Source organism: Schistocerca piceifrons, chromosome 1 (assembly GCF_021461385.2).
Source record: "Schistocerca piceifrons isolate TAMUIC-IGC-003096 chromosome 1, iqSchPice1.1, whole genome shotgun sequence".
Taxonomy (NCBI): domain Eukaryota; kingdom Metazoa; phylum Arthropoda; class Insecta; order Orthoptera; family Acrididae; genus Schistocerca; species Schistocerca piceifrons.
In genome coordinates this window covers 1,210,076,446-1,210,089,629 of record NC_060138.1, presented here as the reverse complement: position 1 = coordinate 1,210,089,629, position 13,184 = coordinate 1,210,076,446, and the positions used below count along the sequence as shown (strand labels likewise).

The following is a 13,184-nucleotide window of genomic DNA, read 5'->3' as shown; positions in this document are numbered from 1 at the left end:
ATTAGTCTTAGCATAGTTGAAGACTTTGTAGTGCCAATTGCATTGAGTGACTGATGCATGATCCCTAATAAGGCTTAACCTATTGCATTGCGCAAGGACCTGAAGGTAATCCTGTAAAACATTTGAAACAAGTCATATAAAAATCTGTATGATCTATGTGTGGTTGTGTGTTCAAAACAGCATGTTCACAAATCCAATCTAAGGAATGAAACCCTTGAGACATATATACAGTTTCAGTGTACTGTAGTTTTAATTTGAGTTAGTGTCAGTGTATCTGTGTTATCAGTCGCAAACATATCTCTGACTGTTACCTCCTCTGTCCCACAGGACGTTCGGACGAGGCCAACAAAGCATTCTCGGCAGCTGTGCAGCTTCACGACACGCTGTTGAAGGCGTGGGCCAACTGGGGGGACTACCTGGAGCAGGTGTTCACACAGGAGCCCACCAATCTGCAGATTGGGCATGCCACCATCACCTGCTTCCTGCACGCCTGCCGGCACCAGAACGAGCACAAGTCACGCAAGTACATCGCCAAGGTACGCTCACCAGCAGTGGGGCAGTGTTTGTGGGTCTGCACCTGAGTTAATGTCGCAGTTTTGCTTCCATTACTTTTCGACAACTTCCCCAGTATGAAACGTAGATTTTGTCACATGCCGCTCAGCTTCGACTGAACTGTGTGCTATCCTAACATCAGCTACAAATTCAGAAATGTGTAATTCATGAATTTCGTCGAAAAAGTCTACAAGTGTCTCATTTAGTTACATAATTTTTGACAGATTTTGTGTAAAAAGTGTTTTCATTAAACATATGGTTATAACGCACTGGCGTGTGAAACTTAAGGACAAAAGTAACTTTTGTTGATGTGTCACTGCCACATTACATAGCTCAGCGAAACTTGAACTGTACACAGAAATAAATGCTTTAGTATAGTGCAGAAAGTAGCTGAAAGAAACATGCAGTGAGACAAACAGAAATGACAAAATTTAATAAAAGGCAGTAATTATGGGGAAGTCACTGCGAATTATGTTCGTTCCCTAGACATTAAAAATGGTAGGGCATGGTTCTTAATAGGATGGAAAGCAGTGCGTACTACACAAAGTGCTCTCATAGCGGCCCCAACATTGGCGAGGCATTTTTGTGGTAAGGTGTTCTATACTCCTCCAGCATTGTTGACAACTGCTGGATGGTTGTTGGTGCACGTGGACCTGCTTAATATGTATTCTCAACACATCCCACACATGCTCAATGGGATTCCTTCAAAACTCAATGCGGTCACACAGTCATTTATAAAAATGGAGTCACAGCTGAATACACCCATGAAAAGACACATTGGGAAGGAGTGGAGTCACACGATTATGTTGACCATTGAGTGTAGCGTGTTCAGAGATTTGAAGGTCAATACTACTTTGCTACATTATGTCTCTCCACATCATAATGCCTAGATTTCCAAAATGGTCATGTTTGTCAGTGTTCCTGGATGCATTACGTGTTCCACCGTTCACTATATGAGGGTTCATAATGCACCTAGAAACACTGTCGAACATCATCATTTTGGTGGACCAGGTTTTACGGTGTTGGCAGCTCCTAATCTTTGAACACCATACACTCACCAGTCAACATTTGTTTTCAGGGGTACAAACAGTCCTGATTTCATTCTTATGGATGACAGTGTGCAACTGCAATGGACTTCACAGTTGGAGGAGCTCTTGGAATAAGAAGATATTCAGTGAATAGACAGGCTTGCACAAACCCCAACTTAAATCACATCGACCACCTACGACGTGTTGCAGCACGTCTGCATACTCCAATGACCGTCCAGCTACTGTCAAATGTGCTGGTGGAGGAATGGAACACCCTGCCACAAGAACTTCACACTAACATCATGGCCAGCATGGGAGCACACTGTACAGCACACACTGCTGTCCATGGTGCTCACACACCCTATTAAAACCATGTCCCACCTTCTGGGGCTCATCATGAATCGCGGTGTCTTCAGTGTAATTATTATCTTTGAATAAAATTGTAATTTCTGTCTGTTTTGTTGCATATTTTTGTGTTACCTTTTGTACTATATTGTAGCAGTTCTTTGTGTTGAATCGTACAACTTTCATCAAGTTATGTTATTTGGCAGTGACATGTCATGCAAAAGTTACTTCAGTTTTGCACATCACTGTGTGAAGTTGCTGCAAATCGCACTGAAGAGAGCTTAGTCTAGGAAGGCCTACAATGGTGAATAATTTGAGTGCATTTGAAAATAATGTCATTTAGTAATTGATGTTAAAAAATTGAAACATAACTGTTTACTTCTTGAGCCTGAACTAGCAAGACAATCACAAATAAAATTATGAGAGAGAATTACTGGCCAGTGCTTATCTTGAGCAGAAATGATTGTACTGCCGATAGAGATGTATGAAACTAAATACACAGCTCTAACTTTTGGAAGCAGTTGTTCCTTTCGCAGATGTGTGGGAGAATGATAGACTGGGAAAAGTTAAAAAGAAAAGGAGGAGGGGGGGATGTCACTGAGACCCCAGGGTGAGAGGGACCCTCCTGTAGTAAGGAGACAAGGTACGACTGTGGCACTTATGAGCTCACCCTGACAGAAGCAGGAGAGTCATGTGAAGTGCACGACTATGTGGAGGAGTAAGTTTTGGGAGAGATAAGATAGGTGAAGAGGGAACAGTGTAGATGTAGATTAATGGAGGGAAATTAGAGGCACGGGAGACAGGAGTGTAGATGGTATTGCATAGAGGCCAGTGGAGATGGAGGCCAGGAGAATTGTGATTGAAGGAAAGGACAATTCTAATGCAGTAACTCAGGGTGTCGGGTACAGGAGGGCTAGATCTGGATGTCACAGGTTGAGAAGCAGCTCCTGAGGTGGGACATGTTGCACTCAACAGCATGGTCTTCCATTGGATAAGACCATAAGTGTGGCCTCATGATGGGCCAACATATTTGTAAATTGAGTTGTGGGATACCACTGGGAGAAATGTGGAAGTTATTCCTCATTTGAGGGCAAGATGGAAGGTAGTTGAAGCTGTAATAAATAATATAGGCTAATTTGTTTCAGTCATGGATTGCATTTTGGTACCAACAGAGGAAGGAGGGGGGAAGGGGGTGTAGTTGCTTCTTTGCAACTGGTTGTCATAGGTGGTTGTAGAATTAATGGCATGTGTTGATATGACGTGGTAGACTTGTTTTTGGAATATGTTTGAACGGTAGCACCTGTCTGTGAAGGACTTAGTGAGACCATCAGCACATATAGTGAAGTGTTTCTCCTCACTGCAGATGCAACCTATATGGGTGAGACCTTTTAGTCTGGAAGGAACATCAGCTATTGAAAAAGTAATGTTGGTGGTTGAGAGGATTGAAAAGTATGGAGGTCTTTATCGAGCTGTCGGAGAGATGGAGATCAGACTCCAGGAAAGTGCCACACTGGACTCAGCAGGACGATGTGGAATGGATAGGGGAAGCGATATGAGGGTATAATGTGATGGCACCAGGGCTCAGGTGCACGAGTAGTTCTGCAAATAGGCCTGTTGTGGACCATGACATAGATTGGTAATGCTACGGTGTCAGATACATGTGGTTTTTTACATGTTTAATCTTCTCGTTCCGAAGAAGAACAGAAGTTTAAAATTTTTACTGCTTTATGTAAATATCAGCCCCTCTGTATTTGGAAAACTGTTTATTATTAGCTTTTGCTGTGCTTAAGTTTCTCCAGTAGTATCTTTCTAAAAGAATGTAGTTGTAATTCCTATTTTTGCATTTGTGGTTAGATTTACTTACATTTTCTCTGTATTCTTATGAGTTTTTGTGAGATTCAAAAAGATCTAATTCACTTTTGCATCTGTTGTTGCTTGTTAACATGAATGACTGTTTGTGTTCAGGATTTTAGTGCCTTTATATATTAAATATTATGATCTCTGTATAGGTTTTGTGGCTGTTGACGTTTGATGATGAGCGCCTCGGATTGGCGGAAGCAATGGATAAATATTCCATTGGTATTCCTCCACTGATGTGGCTCCCATGGGTTCCACAGCTGCTCGGCTGTATTCTCCGTATTGAAGGCAAGCTCGTGCTGAATCTTATCAGCCAGGTAACATATCATGCCATTTGAAGTCTGATGCAAAATATGCTACATAGTGGAGAAATTGCATTTACATCTGAAGGAGCTAGCTCTGACTTTAGACAGTAGAAATTTCATGTTGTGAACCTTTAGTTGATGTTCCAAATATTGTACAGTAATGCTGTAGTAAGTAATTAGCTGATATGAACCATGTCATTTAATTTTAATGTACATATATGGATGACTTCATGGGTACTGTAAATTTGTTGAAAAGACCCAGGGGGTTGGAATGGATGGTTGATAAACATAAGTTTACACACTCTTGTGGCTCTAATTTTTCTCATTTCAAGACCGAAATAGCCCAAGTTTACTAAATTTGCAGTTGAGTCATTCTAGTAAGTGTAAGTTGCCTCAACATATACACAAATTTTTACGTATCATTGCTTTTATGTCTGTGTCGTTTTCTATTGATGCACTGTTTGATCGTAGCCTTTGGTGGCCCATAACTGCTTTAACTGCCTCTGGGGTCCTCGATTTTGGCACTGGAATGCATTTGATGATCTTGCTGGTCCCACACATTCTGTTGGGGGCAGATAGGTGGGTTTTGTTGGTTAATGAAGCACATCTGCAACATGCAGGCAGTTTATAAAGGCACTTGAGGTGTGTGGACAAATTTTGTTCTGTGTGTGTGTGTGTGTGTGCGCGAGGGGGGCATGGTCGCAGGGTACTCTCTCATGAGAGGAGACGTAGCACATGAGGACAAGGGATACCTGTAAGACACTGCTGTGCTGCTAAGTGTTCCTGAGCCACTGCTGGAGGTGACCCATTGCTGTACCTCCTGGCTGTCTCATTAGAACATTGGCAGAATGTTGCAGGCCGACCCTCCAGTTGAGAAAACAATCAGGTCAGTTTGCGCCTTTGTTCTCAGTTGGTGCTAGGATATATTGGAGGCTGTACCAGCAAAAGACCCTGGTGACAAAATGTGGCTCTGCATTCTTCAGAGAGGGTTAGCCACTGCTGGGCTTCTGCCCTAATAATGGTCCCAGGTGTGTGTTATAAATTTTGTTGGGCAACCTCCGATAAAAGAAATGAATTAATTTGGAAAATCCTGAGGAAGCAGAGATTGTTGTACTTTCAGGTCAAAAATGTGGAAATGTCTACAGGCAGAAGTTACTAGAAATTCATGTGTGTATAAGAAGATGGAAGCGCAAAGCATACAACTACTACCACCATCATATTCTAGAGTAGGGTCTTGCCGAGAACCTGATAAAATTCTGGTCCTACTTAAAATCATTAAGTGAGTTTAAGGCTTTTATCCAGTCACTTGTTGACCCCTTCTGTGGCAGTAGAAGACAACAAAATAAAAACTGAAGTTTTAAATAATAATTCATACTGGACGGTAATACAGACCTGTCATTGTTTGACTATACTACAGTCTCCAATATGAAGGAAACAAAAATAGGCATTCTTGGCACTGAGAAGCAAGTGAAAGAGTTGAAAACAAATTTTCACCAGGGACAGACGGAATCCCAGTTTGGTTTTATCTAGAATACTTATGACATTGGCCCCTTATTTAGCTTGCATTTATCGCAAATACCTCACCCAGCGTGAAGTCACAAGCAACTGGAAAAAAAGTGCAGGTGACTTGAACATATGGGAAAAGTAAAAGAATGGACATGAAAATTAAAGACACATTTTCTTATCATTGGTATTCTTGAACTTATTCTAATTTGAAATATAATACATTTTCATGAGACAGGAAAGCTTCTGTCCACAAATCAGCACAGCTTTAGAAAGCATTGCTCACGCTAAGCTCAGCTTGACATATTCACACATGATATCCTATGAATGATGGATGAAGGGCGACGGGCAGATCCCACATTCCTAGATTTCTGGAAAGCGTTTGACACAGTGCCTCACTGACATAGTGCCCCACTGCAGACTGTTAACGGAGGTCCAAGCATATGAAATAGTTTCCCAGATATGTGAGTGGCTCGAAGACTAAGTAATATGCTGCCCTACACTATTGTTAATAAGAGACAAGGGTATCATGAGGAGTGCCCCAGAGAAGTGTGATAGGACAGCTCTTGTTATCCCTACATAAAAATGATCTGATGGGTAGGGTGAACAGCAGTTCGCAACTGTTAGCTGACAAAGCTGTTGTATACAGGAAAGTATTGTTCTTGAGTGGCTGTAGAAAGGTATAGGAGGACTTAGAATTTCTGTTAAGTGTGATGAATGACAGCTTGCTTTAAATGCAGAAAAATGAAAGCTAATGCACATGGGCAGGAAAAACAGTCATTTACTGTTCAAATTCAGTATTAGTGGTGTGCTACTTGATGCAGTCATCAATTGAATATCTAGATGTAAAATCGCAACATGATAGGAAATGCAATGAGCACGTAAGGATGGAAGTAGGGAAGGCGAATGATTTGCCTTATTGGGAGAATTTTAGGAAAATGTAATTCATTTAAAAAGGAGATTGCATGTGGAATGCTTGTGTGACCAATTCTTGAGTGTTGTTCTAGAGTGTTTGGGATACCCAACACATTGGCTTAAAGGAAACATTGAAGAAATTGAGAGGCTTGCTGCTAGATCTGTTATCAGTAGGTTCGATCTTCACAAGTGTTATAGAAAGCCTTTTTGAACTCAAGTGGAAATCACTGGAGCAAAGATTAAGTTCTTTTTGCGAAAGACTAACGAGAAAATTTAGAGAAAGGTATTTGTAGCTGACTGCAGAAAGATTCTACTGCCACCAATGTACATTTTGCGTAAGCAACACAAAGAATAGATAAAAGAAGTTTTTCCTTCACTCCATTTGTCTTTGGATTAGTGGTGGTACATGGTACTTCCCACCATACATCGTATGGTGGCTTACAGAGTAAATATGTAGATATGGAAATCTATTGCAGTGATCTGTGAACAGTGAAATAAGTTGAATAAAATAAGAAATTCAATGGAAACAAAATACTAAATAATTTATTCTGCACAATGGGGAAGACTGAATACTGTATTTTCACTAATAACTCCAGAAGACATATGGTAGCCTTACACAAAATTATTAAATGTATGTAGGGTTTCACATTAAATTTAAGGATTGAAATTGTAGCCAAATGCAGTTGAGATTCTGTGAAATAGTGAATAATATTTGCCTGGATGCTCAGTTAAATCGGGTATGTTGCAAGCAAACCAAAGTCCCAAGTCCTGCCTATGTGTTACTGTACAAGTTCATCAGTGATGCTGCTTCCTTGTCCGCTTAAGTTCATCATGAAGTAAACGAATACTCAAGCCAGAGTAAGATTCTCCAGTTGTGAAAGCATACATGAAGTTCATCTCCTCCTAAAAACTACTTGTTCTCACCAACAACTGCCCTTGCAAACAGGCTGACTGCTTGTGACTGACTGAAGGTAATTACTGTCTATATGCCTCCATATAAGTTCTAACTTCTTTTATCTATTCTTTGTGTTGCTTACGCAAAATGTACATTGGTGGCAGTAGAACCTTTCTGCAGTCAGCTACAAATACCTTTCTGTAAATTTTCTCGTTAGTCTTTCGCAAAAAGAACTTAATCTTTGCTCCAGTGATTTCCACTTGAGTTCAAAAAGGCTTTCTATAACACTTGTGAAGATCGAACCTCCTGATAACAGATCTAGCAGCAAGCCTCTCAATTTCTTCAATGTTTCCTTTAAGCCAATGTGTTGGGTATCCCAAACACTCTAGAACAACACTCAAGAATTGGTCACACAAGCATTCCACATGCAATCTCCTTTTTAAATGAATTACATTTTCCTAAAATTCTCCCAATAAGGCAAATCATTCGCCTTCCCTACTTCCATCCTTACGTGCTCATTGCATTTCCTATCATGTATGATTAACACCTCGGAAACCAGATTGCGCTAGTCATGCTCGTAGCTTGTAATGATAATGCGTTATAATAAATGACCACAGTTGGAAATAATTTGTTCTTCTTTCTATTAGACATATTGATATGAGCACCTTTCCATACTGGTCACTTTTCGACCTGAAAAAACACCCTTATGTGCATATAAAAAAGTAAGATGGTGCCATTGAACAAAATACAAGTAACTATTTACATATATACAAGAGTGTCATAAGTGTTTTTATTATCATTGTCTATACACAATTTGATATTGGCACTTATTATGGAGGTGTAGTGTTTTTCCTTGTAATATTTGCAAGTAATATTCTACAGCTGCAAAGTGACAGTTCCAACTGTACTTGGAACTGCTGCAGGAACCAGAACTTGTTTGTGAAGTTCCATCCATTACATGTGGCCACCTGTCTTGGTGCTAAATTCTGGCCACGCTTCTGAAGATCCACCTTGCTGTGGGGTCATTCCACATCAAATCACCCAATAAAAAATAAATTTTACACCCACCTCCTTAGATTTTCATGAAATTTGGCTCAAATGGTTCTAATACCATCCTGACAACACCTGCAAAATTTTTTTGCTGTATCTCTTATAGTTTTTTTTATAAATTTTTTAAGTTTTTATGTTTCGTGTTTTCCGAACCTTCCGAAATGGTAAATTTAATTTGTATTCAAAACTTTAAAATTGCTTATCTTAAAAACTCTTCTAGATAACATCATAAATTTTTGCAGCAAGTTTATTTATTATACATATTTGAAGATAAAAATGATACTATTAAAATATATTAATATTTTCTATGAAAAAAAAAATATATGTATTTTTTTCTTTTCTTTTTTTTAACGGATGTTTTGTTTTATAAGAATTGCAATATGTAGAGTCTCAGACCTGATAGAATGCTCAAATTTGTTTTAATTTACTCTTAAACATATAGGCTACTTGATAAAACAAAAATAATGATGGCTTTTTAACATGTTTATTAATTATAGTAGATTACATTAGAATTACGTACAAAGATAGTGTACTTACGACACATATGTATAACCCAACTGATTGCTTGAAACATTGAATTTTTTGAGTAATTTTGTCTTTTTAATAAACATTAGTGCTGATTGAACTTGTTTTTCCACTTCATCAAGAGCTTTCAGTTCTTTTGATACAGTCTTTATTGAAGTAATACATTCTTCCAGTGCCACTTGATTGAGGTGCGTCTACTACGCAGACTATGTGCTCCAAAGGCACTATGCAAGAATCTTCTCTTTCAGGCCAATAAAATGATGCAGCTGGTCCTGAAGGATGTAGAAATAGAATTTCTGCATCTTCTTCATCATTGAATATTGTTTTTTACCAGTCCAAAGTACCAGTTACCATCATAATTTACAGCCACATAGCTATTTATGGATGGTTCAACACGAACCCAATCAGAAGATGAATGGAAAGAAAAGAGTAAGGAGGGTTTTACACTATCTGTAGTCCTAATTTCAAGGTTGTTTGTTGGAAGTGGTTTGAAGTTATGAAAACTTGTTGTTCCAGGAATGGTTCGGGTTGCTGAAAAACAGTTTTCTAGTTTCAACCGTAGCAAATCAGCTTCTTTTTTGTCAATAAAGTGAAAATGAACACACATCGATTACTGTCATTATTTGTTCTTTGTCTGAAATCTGTAGACTAACTTTCCTTAAAATTCTTTTAATAGTTCCTCCTAGGCCATCACAAATTGACTTCCTATGACTTGTTGCAAAAAAAGAGTGTTGGGCCTTCAAATTAAAGTCTCTCAAGTGTTCAGTCAAATTTTTAAAACTGTTTCTATTTTTGTACTGCCCAGCACAACCATCTGTAAAGTAGTGAACTGAGTCAATGTGAGTATGATGTGATGACAGCCACTTTGTAATTTCTCTTTGTACAAAGTTAACAAAACCAGTATCACGTTCTTGGTCATCACTAATTAAACATTGGTTGGAAACAAAAACATTGTTTTCCTCATTTCTTAGAAAAACTCCAACTGGGTGTAGAGTACAACCACCTCTATTCCAGTGGTAACTTTGGATCTCATTTTGTATAACGAAGGAATAATTTTCACTGAAACCCATCACAATAATTGCTGTTTTGGGTGATGGGTCTTCTTTCAATCTTTTAAAGGCTGCTGATTGGGATTTTGCTATAAACGAGTGCGGGGTGAGCTTTTCCAATGACCTAACCAATAAAGAAATGTAGTCTTCAACACTGATACGACTGTTTGATCATTTCTGCCCTGTCTGTGTTAACCCACTGACTGATTACAATTTCTTCTTCTAAATCATAATCTTCACTTAGTTTTTCAGATAAGTACTCAGTTAGTGCAGTATTTGCAGTACAGCTGTCGCAATGACGTAGCATGCAGTTTTGGTTTTCCGTGTTGCACACAAGCATCTTAATTAGGTCTTTATAAGATTCTTCAATTTTCACAGCATCCAGTAATAGTTTAACATTCTGGTGGATACTGCATACACATACAGTGTGTGTGCCTGCAGCACCAGCAAGGATACACCATTGAGGTCTCAAGAAACAAAATTTTGAAAATCCTACTTCTACCTCGGGATTCTCCCATTAGAAAGAATAATAGAGTTCTCTCAAGTTACACAAAATGAGTCTTTTTTTGCATGTACACATTTTTTTGAACATTTACTTTGTCTTTTGTTCCAGGTAGCACTCTGGAACTTTCATCCTAGAGTTTTACCTTTTTTTGGACCAGGAGTTTCCAAAATACCCTTTTCGGATTTTAGCTTTCTAGCTTGTCGCACCATGTACTCACTCACATTAAATTCTTTCATCACTTTATTTTGACTCCAAGAATCTGGAGCCAAGGTCAGAATCTGGATTTTTCTAGACCTCCCAACAGATGGAAATCTTCTCTTTCATAAAAATCCTTTGCTTTCTCAACCACACTTGTATCTTCTTCGTCATCATCAGAACTTGGTGCATCATATTTTAATGCTTTTGAAACCGCCTTTTTTGCAGTCTTTTGAATACTGCTAACCTTCCTTTTAAAATAAGACCCTTTACTTTGTTCTGACAAGCCATGAAGCTCTATCAGTGTTAAACCTAAATTATCAAGAGCAATGTTTGTTTGTACGAGGGATTCATTTCTGGATTCCTGTGATTCTAATTCAACCATGACTTCATCATCTGTTTCACTTTCATTGACTTCAACTCTTTATTTTTCCTCACAACAGTTACGGCATGTTGAGCAAAACTTTTGTCCAGGTTTTATGCTAATATTTTTTGTCAGTAATTGTTTAGAAAGATCCAAGCCTACACTTCTCAATGATTTTTTGATGGGCTTTTTGTGTTTTTTTAGTGGGTCTACACATGTTGTTTGATACTTTTCAAAAACATTTAAAAAGTAGTAGCTGTGGTATGAACATATATTCTTAAATTCACACAGATTAATTCCAGATCGTAAGTGGATCAAATCTTTTTCTTCCTCGCTCAATTCAGATACCGGCTGTAACTGTTTTGAAGGTGTGTAGGTTGTTGGAAACAGTCAGATTTTTTACGTAACCCTACGCTACAGGTTTGAATATCTGACATACTGATTTCACTTTTGGTCTGATTACTGTTCTGGTTACTTTTATAGGATATTGGAAAAGAATCTCTGTAAACTAAGTAACAGTACTTACTGAAAGTTCGAATAAACTTAATAAAATACTATCCAAGCACTATTTAACACTGTAATAATTTTTTACTTCAAAACACAGGAGTAACAAAACAAAATCCAAGCGTACATTGTTACTCGAAGAAGACAAAAACTTATTTTCGGTGTCTAAGTCACTTGGTACTTTTTATTTTTAAAATATAATTAATATTATTTTAAAAATTAGATAACTATTAAACAGGTTAAAAGCCAACATAATTTTTCTTTTATCTAATAGCCTATACAATTAAGAGTATATTAAAACAAATTTGAGCTTTCTATCAGGTCTGAGACTCTTAGATATTGCAGTTTTTGTAAAACTAAACATCCGTTAGCTAAAAAAAAAAAAAAAAAAAAAAAAAAAAAAAAAAAAAAAAAAAAAAAAAAAAACTTGTAAATTTTTATTCATTTGGAAGGTTTTAATATATCTTTATGGTAATTTTTTTTAACATTTAGATATAATACACAAACTTATTCCAAAATTTCATACTGATATCTTGAGTATTCTTTAATATACAAATTTTTTTAGTTGTGAGGACACGTTTAAGTTAAGATTTCCGACTGCTGAAACAACGACAAATCTAAAAACTTTAAAAATTTATAAAAAAAAACTATAAGAGATAGAGCAAAAAAATTTTACAAGTGCTTTCAGGATGATAAAAATGATAAAAAAGTAATTGTACCAAGTTTCATCAAAATCTGACATGGTTGGTGTCAAGGCCTGGGTGACTTGACATGGAATGACCCTGTGTGCTGTTTCACTCAGGCCATGTTGTGAGCGGCAGGGCTTGTAAACTCACAACTCCTCTTACCTTGAAGGTGCCGTACACCTGCACTGATAGCGATAATCCCAGGGGTACAAAACTGATATTCGTCAACGAAAATGATGTGGTACTACTATTTGGCATTCCATTATTTCTGTGAATTACTCCACTCCAAAAGAAGCTGTGTGTTTTGTGGATTTAATGGCAAGTTCCCAGAATGAGATTTTCACTCTGCAGCGGAGTCCCTGCAATATCCGTTCTTTCAGGAGTGCTAGTTCTGCAAGGTTCGCAGGAGAGCTTCTGTAAAGTTTGGAAGGTAGGAGACGAGGTACTGGCAGAAGTAAAGCTGTGAGTACCGGGCGTGAGTTGTGCTTCGGTAGTTCAGTTGGTAGAGCACTTGCACGCGAAAGGCAAAGGTCCCGAGTTCGAGTCTCGGTCGGGCACACAGTTTTAATCTGCCAGGAAGTTTTAATGGCAAGTTGCTCATTGGATGGCAGTTCAATGGCCCAACTGGTGCCTGTCTCCCTCCAGTGGTGTAAAGCACACTGGGTGGTCATTCCTAAACCACTTCAACCATCTTGACAGATTGTGTGCGCATTACATAACCTGAGAGACCTGATAACATGGTTACAGGGTGACATAATCATTTTACATATGTACTGATGTCGCCTAAATGTATGGAATAGCATCTACATAAAATTGTTGCTTACAGGTACTTAGTCTTTTTTCTGACAATGAGTATATTGTATAAACCTCATTTTGGTGAAAATTCTTTCAGAACATTTAATTTAG

At 38.1% G+C, this 13,184-nt stretch overlaps 1 protein-coding gene across 1 annotated transcript in view; it reads left to right on the top strand.

Annotated features, from left to right (window-relative positions):
* The window catches only part of LOC124779432 (transformation/transcription domain-associated protein), a 453,680-nt gene that overhangs the window by 337,480 nt on the left and 103,016 nt on the right, over nucleotides 1-13,184 (top strand). The window contains exons 55-56 of the mRNA XM_047253711.1: nucleotides 328-536; nucleotides 3,935-4,099. Coding sequence (XP_047109667.1) covers nucleotides 328-536; nucleotides 3,935-4,099 — 374 coding nt within the window. The remainder of the gene's footprint in view (nucleotides 1-327; nucleotides 537-3,934; nucleotides 4,100-13,184) is intronic.